General features: G+C 46.1%; 1 protein-coding gene across 1 annotated transcript; it reads left to right on the top strand.

Annotated features, from left to right (window-relative positions):
* The first annotated feature begins 419 nt into the window (after positions 1-419).
* LOC119394863 (ammonium transporter Rh type B) lies at positions 420-23868 on the top strand. The gene is made up of 8 exons (XM_037662164.2): positions 420-598; positions 4346-4496; positions 5230-5374; positions 9502-9665; positions 11838-11975; positions 17551-17684; positions 18629-18798; positions 23544-23868. The coding sequence occupies exons 1-8, from the start codon at positions 435-437 to the stop codon at positions 23747-23749; spliced, it is 1272 nt and encodes a 423-aa protein (XP_037518092.2). The 5' UTR covers positions 420-434; the 3' UTR covers positions 23750-23868.
* Positions 23869-23911: the final 43 nt, after the last annotated feature.

Here is a 23911-nt window from a genome sequence, read left to right as displayed (position 1 = left end):
CGCTGGACACGACTACATAATGTAGAACAGATCCGTGTTTTGCTTACAATGATTACAGGTGTTAGGGTATTAGTACGAGTAGTAGTCATGATGGGTATATGGTTGAAGTAGGTATTATCTTAGACAGCCACGTTGGGTGAGCGGTAATTTTCTTCCTCTTTCCATTCCTCACTCACTTACATTTAACGCTTTTTCTATACTGTCTATCTTCTCACTCAGCGCTGTGTTTGCTTCTTGGCATTATCCTTTCCTTGCGCTGACCTTCTTCCCGTCCCAAGAATTGCAACACCCGGCCTAACTCAATGCGCCTCCCGGTTGCGATGCTTCCGCAAATAAACTTCCTCCCCAGTTTTTCTGTGCAGATTTACCTTGCACTCCAATTTTGTTATTCATACGCCCCTGCCTGGCTCGCAGTGTTCGAGGATGTGCACGTGATGGTGTACGTCGGCTTCGGCTACCTGATGACGTTCCTTCGTCGGTTCGGCTACAGCGCCGTGGGCAACACGCTGCTTCAGAGTGCCATCGTCCTTCAGTGGGCCGTCATCATGCGGGGTATATGGCGAGTGCACGGCGCCAAGATACCGCTCGACATGGAGAGGTACCAGTCACTATAAACGTTTCCTTTTTGTCGTAATTTCTCACGATTCTCCTCTCAATATACGGAGAGCTCAATTTTTTTTAGTGTTTGGGGAGGAGGGAGGAGGGGGGGGGGGGCAATAGGCCAATCGCGACATGTGCCGTAAAGGAATTTACTTATTTGTTTATTTATCTCGCATACGTCGCGGAACCAAAACTCATTATCGGTACAGTACACAGTTTTTGTCGTCACAGAGCTATTGTTTCAGGCGCGCCTGCTTAACCGGAATTGAAGTCAAAAGGCCACATACCGAAAAGTTGTCGTACAATCAATGACAGGCTGCTTTTCAAACATATCTCGATTCGCTTTGCCGATCACATGCTTGCAGATCACATGTTTCCAACACTGTATTCACTGCGCATCAAACCTTTTTTTTCACACCGCACGCAGGCTCTCGACAGACGCAATAATCTAAAATTATCACCGCATTTCCAGTGCGTTATACGAGAGAGAGAGAGTAGAGGAAAGATAGGGAGGTTAACCAGGAAGAACTCCAGCTGGGTAACCAGTACTGGGGAAGGGCAAATGGGTTGCGAAAGAACGAAAGAGAAGGAGAGAGTCTGTAACGACACTACATGTGGCAGTTATAGTTAACGTACTAGCGACATCAAGAAAGGTTGGTGAACGAACTATGTGAAACAAAAAACAGCAATGAAAAAATTTTGAAGTCAGGTTACTGCATAACCAAAAAAAATCACAGCATATCCACGGAGTGAATGATGATGAGTGGGCGAAGCTGCGGAGGTTCATCGGTAAACCGTGAATCTTCCGTCAATTCTGCCCAGTACATCATCACCGACGTGAGATCGGGCGCGTTTATACTAAAGGTTCGATGAGTTATGACGACTTGCAGCTCACTTTAATTTTACATGTACGCTGTGAATTTTCATTGTTTAGAAAACCATTGCTTTAGAAAACATCTCGCGTCTTTGGTTAAGCAGCTGGCGTCTTTTCGTTTTGCTTTAGAAACATCTAGCGTTCTTTCGTTTTGCTTTTACAAAACATCTGGCGTCTTTCGTTGGTTTATTTCATCAATCAACGGCGTTTTGAACAAAATTTTTATTGTTTAATCACGCACAGGAGAAATCTCACCAGGCACTACCTTGGAGGTAAACAATGGCTGCTAATGGGAATGAGAGACTGAAAAGTCGGCTTTTAGCTAACACTTACACTTCTACTTCTACTAACGTTTCCTACTGGAACATGCCAATGGCTGCTAATGGGGAATGAGAGACAGAAGAATTCGGCTTTTAGTTAACGCGCACGCTGCGAATTTTTTATTGTTCAACAACGCACAGGAAAAATCTCCCACCGGCACCACCTTGGAGGTGAAAGCGTAAGACTTGTTACGGACTACGACGACTACTACTACTACTACGACGACGACGACGACTACGAGGGACGAACGGGTGCCGCCTTAAGGAGCTTCGCCCCTTAAAAAAAATATCTACGCTCCGGCCATTTATATTCTTACCCTGGTTGAGCCTCTTCATATTGAGCCTCTGGTTAAGCCTCTCCGAACGTGTCATACCTGGCAGCGCATCACAAGATGAAGACGTACCAACTAGCCCCTGTTGCAGCCTTATTTCCATATTCAGGCTTTTCGTACTCACATATGTCATAGTTTCGTACAGGGATTTTTGCGCGAATCGGTATGATGTTTCGGCATAGTTTCGTACAGGGATTTTTGCGCGAATCGGTATGATCATGAATAAACCATGACGCGTGACTGTCGATGTCGCCATCATCGACGGCCGGGAACGGTCGCCATCGTTCCAAGTGTCCTTAAACGTTGAAAGTAATTTGTAGAAACGTGTTTCTTTTAAAATTGCTCTTGGAAAGAAAGGAGAAGACTGGGTCCTTGTGACTGCGTTCAATGAGTACGCTTTTTTTTTCTCTTATTTTTCGGGTATCGCTTTACATGCAAGACACTTTGGTGAACAATTTATCATAATAATAAAGAAAGTCCTAGAATATAAAATAAAATTTTGCGACAACGCCGTCATAATCAGCGACTTCATAATCAGCGACCGCTGCTTTTTAATTCCATACAGTTGATAAACGAGCGGCTCACCTTTCTGGTTTGAGAAGCCTTCTGAAGTGTTTCGCGAAGGTGAAAAACGCCGTGCTGAACGTAAGACGGAAATCTTTTTTCGCCGGCTCTGATTGACATCTTGTTTCGCGATACGCGTCCAAATTTTTGAGCAAGAAAGACTGAAAATTTGTGATTTAACTAGTGGCTAGTCGTATGTGAACGTGCGAATTAATCTTGACTTAGGTATCTCACCTTCTTTTCGACAAACACCTGTCATGTGTTTGTCGCCTCTCTCCCGTCGCCATCTCCCCCATTGAATGTTTTCACTAAGATTGGTGTGCTCCAGCTTTCTCACGTTATTTCGTAGTTTTATTTCTGTTTACCAATGTTTCTAGTTTAATACTTGCCTAAAATAAAAACGGGCACAAAAGATGAAGCGCACAAGAGCAGCGTGGGCTCGCAAATGCTCTGTTCTCAAAGGAGCAACACGTCAAAGGGACGCCAAAGAGAAGTACGATTTTTCTCATACTAATAAATTTCCCTTTCACAACGCCAAAAGCATAACTTTTGCCACAAAGAGATGCTTAGTAAGAAAGAAAACGCGCAAAAAGAAAATGCAAGTGGCGGCGCCACCTTGAAGTTTCTGCATAAAGTTGCTGTGACGTCATTGGTTTTTACGGTGTCGGTTAAAGCCTGCACTGTTCCTGATCGCTAAAAAATGAAAGACATTGCACTGTGAGAAGGCAAGGGAGTTAAAGTATTAAGTTTCCGGAAATTTTGTTTAGCTAATGTAGCTAAAATACGAAAAAGCACTTTGTTATCCGTGACGTCACGCTGACGTCCATGTGCCAGTGATTTCGGGGTGAAATTTCGAAATGAAACTTTTCCTTTATTTTTTCTTCTAATGATAGGTCTGTGATGGTGAAATTAACGATGCTATATTCTTAAAATAGCACCTTATCAATCTAAATTGATTCATTGTTCCGCTTTGGTGTCCTTGTAATAGTTTACCAAAGTGCACGTGTACTTAAACGCCACGAAACGATCCATAGTTGAAAACAGCGCGAAATAAACATGGACAAGATAAACACAGGACCAGCGCTAGTCCTGTGTGCATGTTGTCTTTTCTTAGCGACCCCAAGGCACTTTGAGCGTATCTATCTATCTATCTATCTATCTATCTATCTATCTATCTATCTATCTATCTATCTATCTATCTATCTATCTATCTATCTATCTATCTATCTATCTATCTATCTATCTATCTATCTATCTATCTATCTATCTATCTATCTATCTATCTATCTATCTATCTATCTATCTATCTATCTATCTATCTATCTATCTATCTATCTATCTATCTATCTATCTATCTATCTATCTATCTATCTATCTATCTATCTATCTATCTATCTATCTATCTATCATTGTAGACCGAAATTGGAATTGCGAAATTTATTTGCATCGTTGAAATATTTTTGTCATTCCTTGATAGTGTAGCTATAGTACCTTCACAGTTTCTCTTTCAATTGTTGAAAGGATAATAACTTTGTGTTTTTGATGTTTATAGTGGCCTCTGATTATTCCGGTGCCTGTACAGTTTTCAAAAGGAAATTTCATAAAAAGGGTTCATTACTGATTCTACAGCTTTAATTTTTTTTTTGTGTGTGAAGCCTCTTAGGTGCCGAGTTTTCTGCCGTCACGTTCCTCATCTCATTTGGCGCACTTCTGGGCAAGACCAGTTTGATCCAGAATGCCATGATAGGGATCATGGAAACAGCGATTGGTGCCGGCAACGAATACCTGGGTGTAGTGGTGCTCCAGGTTAAGTATACAAACTGCGTGCCTTGTTCCTATTGATTTCTTCACGACAAATAAACGATGCATGTTCTGCTGCAGCTGTAACATATGCAGTTTTCATGGCGTTAGTAACGACACGTCATGTTCGGCAAAAGGTTAAGTAGTGATTTTTAGTACGAAGCCACTCCAGCATTCAATCAGGTACATCTGACTCAATTTTAGATGCTTCTATTAATGTGTCATTTAGCTAGCTATGCATGAGAACCCTACTTCTAAGTGGACTAAGCTGAATGTTGTCTTGATTCGTGAACCAACGCTTATTTTAGTGGTATAAAAAAGGTTTTTGCTATAAGACAAATGGCTGTGAGACATGTGGCTCAGTGCTGGTTGGGCCAAACTTTCCTGACCTTGCGAGCAAGTGTGTTCGAGCGGTAAGCTCAGCTCACGCTCAAGACAAACACAGTCTTCAAAAATAGACTGCGTAATTCAGGCACTCCTGATTTGTTCAGAAATGAGCAAGATGTCATGATTGTAACGTCCACTTTACCTTTTTAAAGTAAGTTCTTCAGATCCCTTATCATGCATCCCACGTAGTGGGCTAAGAAATTCTAGAGGTAGCGCAATTTCGAGCTGCACATCCCGAATCTTACCGTAACTTACGCTAGGCACGCAGTTTTTTTTTTTTTTGCGTTGTTAGTCTTGCAGCCGGTGGCTCTATGGTCGTTTAGCCAAACTGACGAGCGTTTCCTTTTCTCAGGCCGTGGATCCTGGTGGTTCCATATTCCTGCACACTTTCGGTGCCTACTTCGGTTTGGCAGTAGCCTTCGTCACGCATAAGAAAGACCACGTGGGCAACCGCAACGAGGGCTCCTCGTACATTTCCGACGTCTTCTCCATGATTGGTCAGTCTCGTTGTTTGCTATATAGTGAGGTCCGAACCACCTTTTTGAGGTGTTGAGAAAAAAAAAAAAAGCTAAGGCAGATTCGCACTAGTGGGGCCAAGCCTGAAGGAAGTGCGGAGCTGGGCAGCCTCCTCTGTTTCTCTTCGGCTTTCTCTTTCTTTTCTTCTCTCTTTCTTTTCTTTTTTCCTTTTCGGTTTTTTCTGTCTTTTTTCTCTCTTTATTTCTACTTATTTCAATTTTCTTCCTAATTTTTTCACTTCTTTCTCTCCCTTTCTATTTCTCGCTTGCTTCCTCTCTTTTTCTTTTTTATACGTGATTTTCCCTGCGTACATGGTTTTGCCTGCGTTACGCCGAGTGACGACAGCATACGACAGCCCGGGCCCCTAAATTGCTCCGCACTTAAAAAGAAAAGAAACAGACTATAGTGGCCAAGGGGCGCACCAACCAATGTGTGGCACTGTGGCGCACGCAGTGAATGGCATATCTAGAGAAGCTACCGAGTTCTGTGTGGTAGAAAAGCGGAACGCAAGAAAATTTCAGGCCGGACGTCGTGCCGTTTTTTAATGCGCGAGCATTACCTCGACAGAGAAAGAAATAACCCTTTATTGGAAGACAGAGAATTTAGCAAGTGTATAGAAATCGCTGACACGCTACTCAGCGCGGGGAAGGGAAGTAGGGAGAGAAAGACGGGAGGATTGAGGCGCGAAAAATAAACGATTGGGGCGGCTACGTACTGGTGTTGCGAAGACTGAGGAAGCTGCGGAGCTGTTGGCTTTCCCCTTCTTCTTTCCCTCCTCCACGCATTCACTTTCCTTTCCCACCTCTCGCCATACTATACTATACAAGACTGTGCTATGCTTTACTCTCTCACCTCCTCCTTTCCCTCCTCCTCACCTTCACCCCCCTTTCCCACCCCTTACTGTACTATGCTTTACATGGTTATGCTTTCTCTTTTTTCCTATCTCTTTTACAGTAGAGCTGTTATGCCCGCCGTTTGTGTGTTTCGCGATGCAGGCAAGAAATTATCATCATCATGAACTGCGCGTGCTGCCTTCGTCCTCTTCTGCTTCGCTCCCCGAACACGTGCGCCCGGCGCGCTCTCTCCCGCTGCGTCGATTTGTCCGGCGTGGGATGCAAAAACTCGGATGGGCGAGCGAACGAGTACAGCGGGAGAGAGAAATAAATAGATAGAAAGAGAGAAATAAAGAGAAGGAAAGGGAAGGAAGAGAAAAAAGAGAGAAAGACAGAGAAAGAAAGAGACAGAGCGAGAAAGAGATAGAAAGAAAGAAGCGAGAAATAGATATGGAGAGGAATATAGAAATAGAAAGAAATGGACATAAAAAAGAAATTTAAAAAATACAGTCAGAAAGAGAGAAAGAGAAAGAAAAGAAAAAACAAGAAAGAGAAAAATAAAGAGAAACAAGAAAGGCCGCCCAGCTCCGCTGTTTGCTCCAGCCTTGCACCACTAACGCAAGCTACGCCATTTTTTTTAGGCGAAGCTTCTGCGAGTTACACACTTCGGTGGCGGCGGTCGAGTATAAGCGTTGCGTTGGTGCATTCGTCTATCTATAAAGTTCGTCGCACGCAGTCCATCCCCACGCGTTGCACGTTTCCTTCTCACAGCTTTTTTAAAATGTCATTATCAGTGCAGTTGACATATTCTGGAACAGAGACAGAGTTGTCCGGCTCTTGAACCATCATACCTTTAATCGACCGGTATGATCCGTTGCATGAGTGTTTTTATATGAGTCTTTTGAAAGCACACACACACACACACACACACACACACACACACACACACACACACACACACACACACACACACACACACACACACACACACACACACACACACACACACACACACACACACACACACACACACACACACACACACGCGCACACGCACACGCACACGCACACACACGCACACACACGCACACACACGCACACACACACACACACACACACACACACACACACACACACACACACACACACACACACACACACACACACACACACAACAGATAATCAAGATTTATGTTGGGAGACTTGCCATTTACCGTGAACACTACGAATCACAGAGATAAACGAGTAGTGCGATTACGTGAGATGATACGTATACTCTTTTCGTGTTCATGATATTCAACTGCTTGAGTGTCTCACCGCTTTCGTCGTAATTAACACGAGTCTCAGCAAGCGCTAACTAGTTCAACGCAAGATAGATACCAAAGCCAATATCTTGCACCTTTGTTCAAAACAGTGCTTGAGGGGCTGGACATATTACGTCATAGTTGTTTTGCGTCACTGTGCTTTGAAAGAGTTACAACATAGCAATTCCGTATAGCCGCAATACAACGCCGATGCGTTCCTTGTTGTTGATGCCCCGTTTACGGGGAAGAGGGGAACCCCCGCCTCGTAGTAATTCCCCGCTGTACTCTCCGGGGCTTCGAGGGCGTCTCTTTGTTTGAAGGGCGTATCTGAAGCGGCCTTGTATCATCACTCCACGCGAGTATTCACTCGTCCTGCCCCCTCACTTAGCCATAGAATGACGCAGTAATTGCCCATCTCTCCATACGCTTCACAGAGTGCGTTATTTCCTGATGTGGACTCTTCGCCAATGTCGTGAGACGCAAGGCATCAAGTTGATGATCTTGGCTTGGCGGAAGGGTACTAAGCAGCTATCTAACACACACACACACACACACACACACACACACACACACACACACACACACACACACACACACACACACACACACACACACACACACACACACACACACACACACACACACACACACACACACACACACACACACACACCTGTCTCAGAAGACAACACAAGAACTTCATCCGTCGTGTGGTCTATGGTGTCTTTTAGGAGAGAGAGAGAAAATAATGAAGAAAAAAATTCACAGCATATCCACGGGTGAATGATGAAGAGCTTGGGCGAAGCTCATGAAGCAATCATGGTTACACCGTGAAATCTTCAGTGGTTTCGCCCAGCAGTAATCAAAGCGGTAGCCCAGTACATCATCAAAGACGTGACAAACACTGTATATATTTATACAAGAAATTTTATTAATCGTAAGTGGTAGCTAGACGTGGCTTCCGTTCCCCCTTCATTATAACGGCTTTATGGTCGGTGAAGTGATGGATCGGTGATGGATCGTAGTGGGATGTTTGCAAAGACGAAGTAATGGGCAGTTTGCAAAGGATCGGTGATGCGAGATACTGTTCGGGAGATACTGCCGGTTACGCCTTACGCCTTACGCCGGACGCGTGACAAGGTTAGATTAAGAGGAGCTTCGCCCCTAAAAGGCAGGAATGTTAACTAGGCTTTGTTCACTTTTCTACCCTACACGTGGGGAGGGGAACGGGGGGTCACAATTCACACGCACAGTTCGCTATCGTAGAAGGGCTCCTACGGATTTTGGAAGGTTTTCCTGCATTCATTGAGCTGCAACCTGTGCACATTTGAGCTGAAATAACGAAACAACTATACCACACGTATATTTTAGAGATCACGCGAAAGACAGAGAGGAAGCGGTCGTATAATTATGAGACTGCAGCTTCCATAAGGAGCATAGCTTTTCAAAGGCATAATTAGAGCATTACCAGCATTGAAGGACCCTGGTATTAGCATGCTTATTGCAGCAATATGATCAAGGTAATGCACTTCCTTGTTCCTGACTCTGCAAATACAAATTCCAGGAGAACTCTGCGAAGCAATGATGAAGGGAATGAAGAAAACATTTCAGCAACAATATATGAGCTATGAATATCTGATGTTGCACGCAGGATGTTACCCCTGAAATTTGTCCAGCCTTCTATATTCCCGTTCAACTTTTTTTCTTTTTGCCATGGAAAGGCCTAATTGTTCGAAAGAACAATTAGGCCTTGCCCCCCCCCCCCTACACACACCCTCCGAAAAAAATTCTGGCTACGTGCCTTGTTACACGTATGCTTTCCACCGTGGCATTAGTGTTATGCCCGGTGGATTGCTTACCTCCTTATATCAAGCGTTTCATTGGAAGCGTACTGCTTGTAACTAAGTATTGATCTGTAATTGCTGAGAGCTGCTGATTCTCGGCGGAAGAACAGACCTTGCACCTTCGCAGGCACACTTTTCCTGTGGCTGTACTGGCCGAGCTTCAACGCTGCCACGGTCCGAGGCGCCGAGAGGCACCGAGCCGTGATCAACACTTATCTCGCACTGACGGCGTCGTGCCTGACTGCGTTCGCCGCATCGTCTTGTCTCGACGGTCGAGGAAGACTCGACATGGTCGGTGACGCAAGTTTCACTCGAAGTCTTGAAATGAGTGGCGTGTATTGTGAGCGCATCGAATCACGAGGGCGTGGTGCCCTCCCCTTTCGTGCTCCGGGTCGCTCGCTAACGTTCACTATTGACAACGCTTTTGTGCCTAAGAAGAAGCTTTTTCTGGGGAGATCCCATCTGCAAACATAAAAAACGGAGAAGTTTATTTTTCCTCGTCAGCCAGTGAACAAATTTTGATGAGGCCTGCAGAAGTGTTGAAAGGCGGGCAAGTTGGCATAGGTTCATACTGAAATATTGGCAGCGCAAACTAACGGGACACAGAAGGGGAACACAAACAGGCGCAGACTGAAACTTGGATTTATTCACAGAAGATAATATATACCAGGAAAAACATGAAGGGAAAAGGAAATACATGAGGGAAGGATCCACCATAATCAGGTGTCGTCCATAAACGACATTTCACAATCTAAAAGCGATATAGAAGGTGAGCTGACACAACTATCGATATTCTTTTTAATGAAAATGGTGTTTTTTCAAAACAAATAGGTGTTTTTCAAAACAAATAACTAGGCTACAAGAAGCAGGCTTTCCGTCCAGTGTTTTGGTGTTCGCCGCTCAGAAGGTTTTGCGATTGAAGAAAGGAAAAGGATGCCCTACAAATGATGTAAAAAAGCGACAGAAGTTTGCGGTTGTCCCGTATGTGCACGGATTTTCGCATAGGATAAAAAAAATGTGCAAAAAAATTTAACCTTGACGTTGTTTTTTCCGCCAGTGAAAAATTGCAGCAGGTGTGTTCCAAGATTGACAGAAAATGCAAATTGAAAGCAGGCCCTGTGAAGGAAGGTTGTGGTGTTAAACATGTGAATTGTTTCACTAAGTGTCGGTCGAAAGTGGTTTATTGCATCCCGTTGTCTTGTGACAGGGTGTATATCGGGCAGACAGGGCGCTGCCTGAATGTGCGCTTGCGAGAACACTACAATGCGCTTAAGTCTACCCCGGGTTTACATTTGTCCGCCCATTGCACAAAGTGTGGTTGCGTACCTGAATTTTCGCGCACGTCTGTTTTATATGCCCATCGTGACACTAAAACTAGGGAGATTGCGGAAGCCTTTTTCATTAAAAAGAATATCGATAGTTGTGTCAGCTCACCTTCTATATCACTTTTAGATTGTGAAATCTCGTTTATGGACGACACCTGATTATGGTGAATCCTTCCCTCATGTATTTCCCTTTCCCTTCATGTTTTTCCTGGTATATATTATCTTCTGTGAATAAATCCAAGTTTCAGCCTGCGCCTGTTTGTGTTCCCCTTCTGTGTCCCGTTAGTTTGCGCTGCCAATATTTCAGTTTGATGAGGCCTGTTGATTCCGGAAATTGAAAGGTTCTAGGCAAAGGTTCTGATGATCGCTTGTAATATTGTTAAGGTGACTCGAGCGCGAAAGTCTCAGTGGCGATGCAATAAAGACTTGATGAACCAGTAGGTGAACTCGATAAAACTCCTTGTTGGGCTAGTTGGTACATGCTTACCGAAATACAAAAATGACACGTACCATCAAGGAAGGATTTAAGACAGAACAGTAAAGGGCGTATTAATTATTACAAAAGCGCCCTTTTCTGTTCCGTCTTTAATCTTTTCTTGATGGTACGCGCCTTTTTTCTATTTCAGTAAGGGTGTACTTGACATGAGTGCGATAATGTATGAACGTAGTATGGACACAACATCTCAGACTAACGTTGGTGAACAGGCGAAGATAAGTTATTCGAAGGATTTTACTTCAAAGAAATCATCGTTTATATATCCAGAATGGCGCATCTGGCGAAAGGCACAAATCCGAGCAATATGAGTGTCCGGTTTTAAGTTTTGTCGAACTTACCTGCTGAATGCCGTGAATGACAGGTGCAAACACCTCCTTGAACATTACTCATCGACAGTAACAAGTAGCATGCATGTCATTTCTCGCGTTTCACGTTTCATACACATATTAAATCTTTACTTAGCCACTGCTAAGTTAATTCAAACTTTGGTCAGTGATTTAAGTGAACTGCGCCTCTGTGCATATCAACGTAACGCCCGTCTGTAACGCCCGTCTTCAAGTATTTTTGGCGAACATACCAACACCGTATGTTCCCAGCATGGTGCAAGCGCTGTGTTGTTCACACTGTGCGTTAAAATCGCAGGTCCACATCCAGAACTCCACACTTGCGGGTGGCGTTGCCATCGGCAGCATTGCCAGCATCTTGGCTGAGCCTCACAGCGCCATCATAGTGGGAAGTCTAGCCGGGACAATCTCGGTGTTGGGATACAAGTTCATTTCGGTTAGTGAGCTCATCTCTCTGGCACATTGTGCATCCTGCAAACGCGGTTGACGTGGATTTCAACGTTACAGACTATTTGGCACCCCCTTGACGTTAGTCTTCTCGTCACAGATGTTGAGTGTTATAAGGATTGGCTTTCCCGCGTGACGCGCGTGCATGCGGGCATGTCCTATATCAGCACCTTCTATATCAGCACCACATGATGGCATGGATAGCTGGGCCCCGATAGTGTTGCCGTATATGCTACTTTTAGGTAGTAGAGTAGCGCCTTGGCCCGCCATCTTGCCTGGCTACGGCCACAGCTATGCGGCGAAGCCTCCCTCCGTTTTTGCAGGCCACATGCCTAGGGCGCTGCCGATCAACATGCCTGGTGTGTCCTCAACCGGTCAATGAAGCTGACTCGGAATGTTTTCTTTTTATTGAAATAGAAAATAAATGAAGGAGTTGTTGTCACCATTGCTTGGTGACGGCTACCCCTTTCCACATAGTTTTTAGGATAACAAAATAACATATATACCCCATAAAGTGGACGGGAGGATGACCGCCGCCGTAGCTCAGTGGTGGAGCATCGGACGCGTTATTCGAAGGTCGCAGGTTCGGTCCCTGCCGGCGGCAAGTTATCTTTTCGTCCACTTTACTTTCTTCACATTTATATTCTAAATACTACAGATAACACCCCCTATACTTTCCTTGGCGTCATTGTCTGTTAGTTCTCATTAATATTGTGTCTAACAAAGAAAACGAGCCCTTAAGAGTCATCTTCTTTCCTTATATATATATATATATATATATATATATATATACACACACACACACACACACACACACACAGTCCTACAAGTTCAAGAACTCAATAGCCATCGCAAATATTAGTGTCCTCAAAAAAACGCTGGAGCACTTTCATTGCTTTACGGTTTATCCTAGTCGGCCATGGGCCTAGTATTTTCGCTAAGAAAAACGTTCGCTCAGAGTCCAGCGTGTGAAGTTCCTGTTCGAGTCGCTGTCTATGCGTGTCGTGCTTGGGACAGTCGAGCAACAGATGATGCACATCCTCGTCGTCGTGGCCGCATGAACATGTTGACGATGATGCACGATGAATCCGAAATAAAAAGTGCTTTGTGTAAGCGGTTCCGAGTCTTAGGCGATGAATGAGTGTGTCGATACGTCTTGGGAGCTGGGGGTATAATTGGCACTCAAGGTTAGAGTCAACAGCGTACAAGATCGATTCTTTTGTGCTGTCTGGGAACCAGTTGGATAAACATAATTCACGTTTTGTTCTTCGTAAAATTCGGTTTATGTCACATTGCGATACAGGAATGAAGCGGGTTTGTGTGTAATCATGAGCGGCTTTCGCCAACTCATCTGCCATTCCGAGTCACCAGTCACTGCTGACTCGGAATCAGTAGTGTCAATCCAGTTCGCTGCGGCTGCAGCGTCGGGAAATACAAAAGTTAGCCCGAGCATCAGCTTCTCCGCAATTCACGGTTTCTAGCGGCGTTTGAAGAAACAGACGCCCTGCTCTGCTTCCTAAAGGTAACATATACAGTAGCTCTAGACACCGAGAGGAAGCTGCTTCCGTGTTGTCATCATTTGATAGAGTGAATAACTCTGGGGCTAGAGGAACTTACTTCTTCCTTTTTACCGAGGTACGTCGGTGCACTCAGACCATGCGCCTGCTGGTGCACCTCTCAAGACCATCTAATGCAAATCACTTTGGCAAACAAAATGTAGAAATATACTTAGAATAGCATAATTTAATGAATAAGTCCTTACTGTTGTTGAAGTAGCCGATGTGCAGTCGCATTGCAAAGTTAGTTTTGACTCGAAACAAACGGCACATGTAAGCGGACATCTCAGATTTTACGTGGACAGCAAACATTCACTGTAAATGGTGTTCTATCGCGCTTGTTAACAACAATTTAAGTCAATGTGATCAGCTTTTCGTTAATAAGGAAATATTGGACCTTAGTCAGAGCACACCTTTGCTCGGCGGACAGGATCAACCATTGGTTAAGGTTATCTAACTCACACTCCAGGTTACTATTTGTAAACCGCCAATCGATGACAGCCAGCAAATTACGTAGAGCGCTAACGTCGCCTCGCCACCACGCTTCTCACTTGGCTGGAGCCGGTATTGTTAGGAAATGCCAACGTAGCGCGGCAGAATTTCCCGAGTGGGCTTCCCCGTACGTCTACATCGCCCTAATCAAGTCTTCCGACGTCGCTCTCTCAGCGCTGCCAAACATGAGGATTGCTTAACATCAGGCTCGCACGCCTGCGGCATAAAAAAAAAAGAAAAAAAGGGAAAAGATGTTTCTAGCTCCAGAAGAGGGGAATCATTACTGTGAGTAAAGAACACTGACATTCAAATAATACTGTAATGGCTTTTGCAGTTTTCTAAATTTATTACGGCGAAAGCCTTAGGTGCCTCTTGAAACGCGAAAATTGACCGTCGGCGTCATCCGTCGGCGTCATCCGGCGGCGTACCGCGGCGTCGGCGTCAACGCAAGTGAAGCAAAAATCATCATCACATGATGACGTCACCACACGCCGTCATCATGACGTCACAGATTGTCAAAACTTGTGACGTCATCATGATGTCACATAATGTGACGTCATCACATGACACCGTCCCTTGGTCAGAGGTGGACCGATCACGGAGGCAGTGCAGAAAGCTTGCAATGTCTCCGATCCTGGAGGCAATGGAAAACCAGGTTAGGAGCAGAAATATTTCGGAAGTTGGCGGGGGAGGATCAGTATATTGACTGACAAGAAAAAGAAGATGGATTTCGCGTTCGAGTCGTCTTAGATGAATGCATAAGGACCCTGTCAGTTTTTATCGAAAGAGGTGGCATATGCTTTGCATGAAGCCCATAACTAAGAGAATGTCTCAAGGTCGCGAGACTGAGAACGATCTCTCTTCATAAAGCTGACCTGTTGTCGTCGTCGTCATCATAATCACCATCATAATCAGCCTGTCTTATTCCTGCCGCAGGACGAAGGATTCTCCCAGTGATCTCCAACCCACCTTGTCCTGCGCGAGCCGATTCCATTTTATGTCTGCGAATTTCTGAATTTCGTCGCTCCACCTAACCCGTCCACGGCCTCGCTTCCCATCTCTTGATGTCCATTCCGGTGTTCTAAATGACCATTTGTTATCTGCCCTTCTGGTGACGTGACCTGCCCAGGTTAAATTTTTCCTTTTAATATATACTAAGATGTCGGCTACCTCTGTTTATTCTATGGTTCACTCTGCTGCCTTCCTGTCTCTCAAAGTTACCCCTATCATTTTTTGTTTCATCGCGCGCAGGGTGATCCTTAGCTTCTTTTCGAGTTTCTTTGTTATTCTCCAGGTTTCTGCCCCATATGTTAGTACTGGCAGAACCATAGGCGTGCGCACAGGGGGGGCAGGGGGGGGGGGCAGCCGCTCCCCCTAATCACCTAAGAGGGGGGCGCAAAATCTGCCCCGTACATTTATCGTTCTAATCACCTAAGAGGTGGGGTGCGCGAAATCTGCCCCATACATTGACTTAGTAGGGTGGGGGGCGCTGCGATGAACCTTCGCCCCCCCCCCCCTCCCTGATGGGGAACCCTGCGCACGCCCATGGGCAGAACACAATCGTATAGTCTCCTATATATTCATTAATATCAGTAAATGTCTTTTACAGCGAAAGCTGTTATGAGATCATTTCACCGGCCGTTTTTGGCGCCGCCGCCGCCGCCGCCGGTGTCCGTAACCAGTATCGCTCGAAATAAGAAAAAAAATCACAGCATATCCCCGGAGTGAATGATGATGAGTGGGCGAAGCTGCGGAGGTTCATCGGTAAACCGTGAATCTTCCGTGAATTCTGCCCAGTACATCACCACCGACGTCAGATCGGGGTTCGATGAGATTTATGACGACTTGCAGCTCACTTTAATTTTACATGTACGCTGTGAATTTTCATTGTTTAGAAAACCATTGCTTTAGAAGACATCTGGCGTCTTTCGTAAAGCAGCTGGCGTCTTTTCGTTTTGCTTTAGAAACATCTGGCGTCTTTTCGTTTTGCTTTTAGAAAATATCTGGCGTCTTTCGTTGGTTTATTTCATCAATCAACGGCGTTTTGAACAAAATTTGTATTGTTTAATCACGCACAGGAGAAATCTCACCAGGCCTACCTTGGAGGTAAACAATGGCTGCTAATGGGAATGAGAGACAGAAGAAGTCGGATTTTAGCTAACACTTACACTTCTACTTCTACTAACGTTTCCTACTGGAACATGCCAATGACTGCTAATGGGGAATGAGAGACAGAAGAATTCGACTTTTAGTTAACGCGCACGCTGCGAATTTTTTATTGTTCAACAACGCACAGGAGAAATCTCCAACCGGCACCACCTTGGAGGTCAAGATCTGGTACTAGCGTTACGACTGGTTACGCACTACGAGGGACGAACGGGTGCCGCTTTAAGGAGCTTCGCCCCTAAAAATTCCAGGATGGAACGAGGCTTGAACCTGGGCCCTCTGCGTGGGAGCCCAGTATTCAACCTCTGAGACATGCCGGTGCTTGAAACTGCTTTGCAAAAAGGTCCTATACAGGGTTCATGTCGGGAAGGAACCACATTAGCATATGCAATATAGCGTGGTAGAAGAGTAAAATAAGCACCAAGCATCGCACAACGCGAATTCTGTAACCAGGCGTCACACAATAAGAATTGCGCAACGAGTAGGTTGTTGAACGCTTCCAACCCATTACAAAGGCCTCTGCCATAATTCTTCACCGTCATCAGTCACAGCATCGACAAAGTGCACATAATGCCTTACATGCGTTTAGCAGGTACCAATGCTCTCCGTAGAATGACGAAAAATCGCACTGTGCCTGCTGCCCTACATCTAAAAAATTACAATGGTTTATAGCGTAGTGGGTTCCTCGCAAGTGCACTTGTATTGGTTGCCAAGGAAGCCCATGAGCGCATGATCCATTTCCTCGGGGTTTCAGTAAAGGTCTTCGCCCCCCCCCCCCGTCTCTCTCCCACGTCAACGTATGTTATACAGCATGACGGGAGAGGGAAATAGCGACCGGGCGTCACCCAATGCAAATTACATAACTGGTGGGCCGTTTAAAGCTTCCAACTCATTACAAAGGGCTGAGCCATAATTCTTCATCGTCATGAGTCGTCGCGTCAACAAAGTGCACATAATGCCTACAGACGTGTAGCTGGTGCCTCGCTTCTCCGCAGAATGACGAATAATGGCTTAGTAGGTGCTTCCCAACTTCACAAAAATTGTGATTTATGGCGTAGTGGGTACCTTTCTAGTGTACTTGTATTGTAGCCCCAAGAGAGCTTACAACGGGCTCTAGAAACGCCGCTCTTCCAGCTTTCGCTGTGACTGTGCTGCGGTTTTAGCGCAGGCCTGGCGTTTTTTTTTTTTTGTCTCATAGAAGCTGCATGCACCTAAGCTCAAGAACGCTTAGCTCTTCCGCTAACCAATACAGCGGAGACAGCGCGAGCTCTCTCTTGCCTATCTGGAGCACGCTAGAGGCTGTGGGCAAGGTAAGAAAACCTGCTGGCCTCTTTCTCCGGTTCTTTACAGCCTTTCCTGGCTCGCCGCTGGAGTGTGCACGACACGTGCGGCGTGCACAACTTGCACGGCATGCCGGGAGTTCTCGCCGGCATCAGCAGTATCATATTAGCGGCCACAACGTCCCACCAGTCTCACGGCGACAGGTGAGCGCTCGTTTGGTGAGTTTAGATTGCAAGCTGCTTCAGCGCTGCGTTTATGATTCTTTCTTCCTCTCCTTCTTTTGTTGGTTAGGCTGATAACTTTTTTGGAGTCTGTGCTTCTTTTATCCTAACTGTGTTGACTTGAGTGTTCTCCACCCGACGAACACTCTTGTACGAATAAACTTTCAGTCGATTTAAAATTACACATTAAGCGAGATTCGCGGCTCGTGTACACACGAAAGGCCGACATCTCTAAGTCCGTGCATCTACTTGTATGTACGCGTGTATAATACATACATCAGGGTTCTCCGCACGTGGGTGGTGGTGTAACTGCCGCCCACCGCTCCGCTTGACCGTCAATCGGTCTGGTTCACCAACCACCGCGTTTAGTAGACCGCCCACCGCTGCGATTGACCCCTTCGAAGTGCGCGCCTCAAGCACCAATAAATAGCAACTGCGCGCGAGCAACTCTAGCGACCGTGCCTCTCGCCACCTGGTTATGTAAAAGAGAGTCCGACCAGGTGGTCTTGTGCTTTCAAAGATCGCCAATTCCAGTGTCAGCGCTAGAACACAAGCGCCCTTGCTTCCGTTTCCCGCGTGCGTCGTAGATGCCAGAAATGCGCGACCAGAAATTAAATGTGGATGCGTGTCGAAAACGGGAAAATTGAAAACTTGAAATTCTTGAACTTAACATGTCACCGCCCCCGCTTTCAAAATGTGCACCCCTAAAAAAACTCTGGGGTGAACCCTGACATACCCTCCCTAGGATAAGGGGAACCCTTACAAAAGGGGAGGTTGTGGAGAACCTTGCCTGCGGCTACGCCAACGCATCGTACGTGCTAGCCGCTCACGTAACGCGTTACCACATTGTAGAAAACGGGTGTCTTGTCTCGGACATACCTGTAGTCGTGAAAAGGGTGCGTGGCATCGTTGTGTACCTCTCGCAGTTTATTCTCCGTCTATCCGGCGAGAGCTTCTGTGTTGTTCAACGTGACTGACGGTCATGGCTTCAACGTGACCTACGGACTTAACCGGTCCGCCGGTGAACAGGCCGCCTTCCAGCTCTGGGCTCTGCTCGCCACCTTGTCCATCGCCATCTCCGGAGGCGTTGCCACAGGTAACTTTCACGTTTGCTTTTACAAGCAGAGTTGACGTGAATGCAATATTAGAGCGTATCGCTTCAGATTCCTGTAAACCGGGATTGTCTGCTGGAAGCCGCTTTTAAAGAAGCAAGATGTGGTCCATTCACACGATGCACACTTGCCCAAGGAGGCCTTATCGCTTGCGGTGGTGGTCATAACTAAGTGTAACGCTAGTGTATTGGGTGGCATAGTCGTCATGATGTATGCCCAACGCGCCGATATCGGCACCATGTGCTTGAACTTCCTCCAGCGACAGCAGTGCCAGAACGCATGGCGTAGTGAGAGAAAAAAGAAAGCAATATTGGGCAGACGCGATAAACATTAGCCGCTACGTTGTATTTCTTATCAAGACGCAAGAGTGTCCGTTATCTGGAAGGTTCCAAGTGCACATGTGCTTTATGCGATGAGCGATGAACCACGAAATATATTTTCGTGTCTTTCAATATCGTGACACTTTACTTTGCAACCCTATCGGCCAATGTCGGCAAAACTGGGCTGATAAGCGTGAGCTAGATAGCACCCCCTGGCCAGTGCACGGTGCCCATAATGTCAAAAAGGAGGTTAGCCGGGCTTGCGGGTACGTAAACATATTACTAGGAGGGTGGGTGGGCGGGGATTGGGTGCGAACGGTGCAGAAACGGAGCGGAGATTAAGGGTACAGCGCCCTGCCTTGTGTACCCTTAACCTACGCCTAGTCTTTGCGCTGTTCGGAATCAGCGCCTCCTCTTGGAGTGATACAAAAGTGTTACAGGTACCACGGCTGCGCTAAATAGAACTGTTCTTTATGGCGTAACAGCGTAAAATACGGGACAGTGAATGCATCAACTAGCCCAAGACAGCGTTTTAGACACAGTGAAACACACAGGACACAACACAAGACAGCGTTGTGTCATGCGTGGTTCACTGCCTCGTATTTTTCGGTTTTCTGCCATAATGCTCACGAACCAACTAGCCCACCTAAGAACCCCACGTAAGAATTTTTGGGTGATCTGGGACGTCATCACTGCTGAGGCACCACGGTATTCGCCTTAAGTGCACTCTGCCATGGGAGAGCGGCGATAAGCTGTCCCTACATGTGTTTACATAGCGGGTTAACGATGTCGAGCGCTCAACTTGAACAACCCCACCTAAACGCAAAGGTGGATTGCACGCAGCGGAAATGCCGGAGGCACTGATGAGGCAGCTCGCCGTCTGACCGCCAATGGAGCCAAACAGAACCACAGGGGCAACGAATTATATCCTTCAAATCCTCGGAGCTTTCCCTTGTTAAAGGGCTCACTTACTCTGCATACATTATTATCATAATAAGAAAGCGTGTCTTGGAGATCCACCAATGAAATGCTTTATGTCTCCTTCATATCTTCTTTAAGCTAATATCCCCGCGCCTTATGCGACATAAACATATGCATGTACCTGTGCTGTCCAGTTCTTGGTGTAGAAAGAAAAGAAACCCGCTGGGTCTCTCATGCCACGGCTCTCAATGAAAAAAAAAAAAAAAATGGCGAAGCTTGCACTAAACCGTGCAAGGCTTGAAAAAGCGAAACTGGACGATTCTGAAGACTAATCTGGTTGTTTCTAGGTTGCTTCTAGGTCGTTGCTAGGCTTTAGCTAGGTGATAATAGGTTGTTTCTGCTTTGATTCTGAGCGTAGACAGGTTCCAGTTAAACGACAGACAGTCACAGATGCGTCACGGATGTTCAAACTGCAGAGACGGAACCTTGCGCTGAAAACAAGCGTTCGCACCTCTCGTAGATCTACGGGCACGTCGTCGTTGGCGTAGGCCTTCCATTGCTTCGAAGTCTTCTCGCAGCTCCTAGGTGATGCAGGTTGTTTCTAGGTTGCTTCTAGGTCGTTGCTATGCTTTAGCTAGGTGATGCTAGGTTGTTTCTACGTTGATTCTCAGCGCAAGAGAGGTTCGAGTTAAACCACAGGCAGCCACAGACGCGACACGAATGCCTGAACTCCAGAAACAGGAACTCCCAAGCGTTCGCACCTCTCATAGATCTACGGGCACGTCGTCGTTGGCGGAAACCTTCCATCGTTTCGGGGACCTTTCGCCGCCGCCGTTGCCTTTCCCTTTTCCTAGTATTCTCTCGTTGTACGTACTCGAGGTCTTTGGCTCGCCGCTGTCGGTTCGCAGCCATTTGTTGGGCTAACTGTTGTCTTCTTCATCTTTAGTGGACCAGTGGTGAGTAGTGGGATTTACCCAACTTCTGTGGCACATACCCGTTTATGATGATGATAGTTTTTTGGTTCGCTGGACAAGTAACGATTCGCTAAACAGCTTCGCTGTTAATACAGCGGGCATGAAGTGATTCTTTGGGAGAGAATAACACAAAAGGTCAGCCATACAAAAATCGTGTGTGCATACGATGGCCGCTAGCTTTAGAGTCGCTTGTGCATTCACTTAAGACGACTCGAAGGCGAAAGTCATCTTCTTTTAGGGGCGAAGCACCTTAGGGCCTCGGCGTGTCGGCGTGCATCTTGCATCATCGTCGCTGCTTGAGCTCGCTTGAGCGCAAGAGAGGGCGCCACCGCCTCAGCGCTCGCCGAGTGGCGAGAGAGAGCGAACGGTGCGCGCTGACTATGGAAACGCTCTTTCAGCGATGAACACTGAGCTACCAGCTCTCAATGAACGAGAACGCGTCCTCGCCCGCAAGAGACAACGCCGACGCAGGCAGCGTCTGCTAGCGAGTTTCTTGAATGAAAAAAAAAAAACCCGACTGCTCGCGCTGCACAACCGTTCACCGGCCACCCCGTATATATAGGCACTGGATCTTGACCTGCAATGTAGTGCCGGTGGGAGATTTCTCTTGTGCGTAGCTGAACGATAAAGATTCGCAGCGTGCACGTTAACTAAAAGCGGGCTGCGGGTCCTTGTGCGTAACCTTTCTTTTTTTTCTCTCATTGCCCATTAGCAGTGATTTTAATGTGGGAGAAACCAGCGCACACTGCATGCTTCGCCACTCCACAGGTTTCACGTTAGTGGAGCTGAAACACCCTTCCCTATATGCTTCGCCGCTCCTCAAATTTTATACCATGTGATACCTTTTTTATACCCAGTGCCAATACGGAATGACCGCTGTTCTTGAAGGTGAAATCTTCTCTTGTTGGCCTTTCCATTTTTCTGTCTGTTTTAAGCCTGCTAAAAGACCTTCGGCTATTTAATACAGTAAATTGTCTGGGCAGCCTGCCATGCGCAGTCCGAGCACCTTCGAGTAAAAGCTGTTGCCCATTGTGTGATGGCACGATCTCGACAGCGCCGCCCCTAGACAAGATTTTGCTATCGCTCGCTTGACCAGTTTCGAATGCGCTGAACTGTAATGTAACAGGTTTTTCTTGGAGCGGGGGGCATACTGCCAGCACACATGGTCAGATAAAAACGCGAGGAATTCAAGCGTTTGGAGACATTTTACAGGCCGTATAGAAGCAGCGCTCCTATAAATAAACCTGGCGTTCCATGCAGAGTGGCCGTGATGGGTACTAGCCAAGATAGGTGCAAAAAGAATTGGTGCAACGAACACTGAAAAATAGCACGAAACGCAGTACGGGGCAGACGTCTCGAACAAGGTGATAATGTCTGTGTGACTTGAATGAGGTTACGCATATATCTTGCACTAGCTGCCGTATCGTGAAACTGATCATTTTCACTTACAGATATCAACATAATGACAATGCTTGTTTGCACGCGTTCAAATTCGTGGTCGTAATTTAATCATGATGACTAACTGACACCCACTAACCTATTCTGTTTACTTCGCAAGAACGAACATTCATCTCCGAGCTTTGCGTTTGTGTATTGGGACGTCGCCGTGAAAACAGTAGCTTGTTTATCGACGCGGTCAAGCTTGTGCTGCACGCCCAGCTCGTCCGCCCGGAACGCGAGCACGCATTCAACGTTTTCTGAATATGAGTGTTGACGTCAAATCCTTCACTTCCTGGTTCCATATTTTCCCATGTTTAGCACTCGATTGAGCTTAGTGCCACCCGGAGAGTCATCAGCTAAACAATGCGATTCGTCAACTTGCCTAGTTGTACATAACTCCGCTTGTTCGATAGAGTAGCTATGTAATCAAGTGTGTCTTATGTCGCTCATATTATTCAATTTACCTTCCTTTATATGAACTGTCGTCAGACATTTGATAGAACGACAGAAACGATTATGTCCAGCACAATAATTTAAATCAAATGCAACTGCGATGAATCACTATAAAAATGTTAATGCTTATCATTATATGTTAGGAGGTGTTTGCGGTAACCACTGTAAAAATATGGCGCTTAAATGGCCCGAATCAACACTCACATAATACTATAATGAATGAAGATAACGCGTGATTTCGTATAGAAAACAGGGGCAGTTGCCAGCGCGTCTGTGAGAGGGTACATACAGTAAGGTATAAAGAGTGCGTTCCTTTGTATGTGAACTTGTGTGAGCTACAGAGCAGCATGTTGGCAGCGGCGATAGCGTGAAAGTCGAAGGGAGAGACAAGAAAGGCATCGCTTTGACATATTCTAACATTTTTAACGATCTGCCGCAACACTGCTTGTAAAAGAGCAAGTCCAATTCTCTCCTACCGTTTTCGTTAAACGAGAATCAAGAAGCGAACGTTCGTCGAACGAATGTTTGTTGGTGAACTATTCTTACCGCAAAAGAGTGTCCTCGTATATGTTTCTTTGATGTCGTTCATGCCACTGTGACCTCAACCTTGTGCTCGTGCAGGACTCTTGATTCGATTGGAGTGCTTCGAGCCCGTGGACGTGCAAGACGCGTTCGATGATGGTGTCGCCTGGAATGTGGCAGGTCCCGAGATGCCTACGTTCGTGGAAGTGAAGCCGCGAGTGTCTTCCCCTCCTAGAAGGCCTCAAATCCGGTTCAAGAACCGAGTAATGAGCATCTTGCGTGAAACCAGAGTTCAAGCTCCGTAAAACTCGACACATTAAATCAAAAATGAAAAAAAAATGACCTAGAGCAAGGAATGTTGTCCTACGTGGTGCACTGTTCAACCTCGTGCCTCTCGAATCGGACAAATCATGACGCGTTCATACAGAACACTAATCGGTTCTTGCAACTGCTCAGTGCACTGGAGC

This window comes from Rhipicephalus sanguineus, chromosome 5 (assembly GCF_013339695.2).
Source record: "Rhipicephalus sanguineus isolate Rsan-2018 chromosome 5, BIME_Rsan_1.4, whole genome shotgun sequence".
Classification (NCBI taxonomy): domain Eukaryota; kingdom Metazoa; phylum Arthropoda; class Arachnida; order Ixodida; family Ixodidae; genus Rhipicephalus; species Rhipicephalus sanguineus.
Note: the sequence above shows the minus strand (reverse complement) of the source record. Positions and strands in the feature narration are given on the sequence as shown.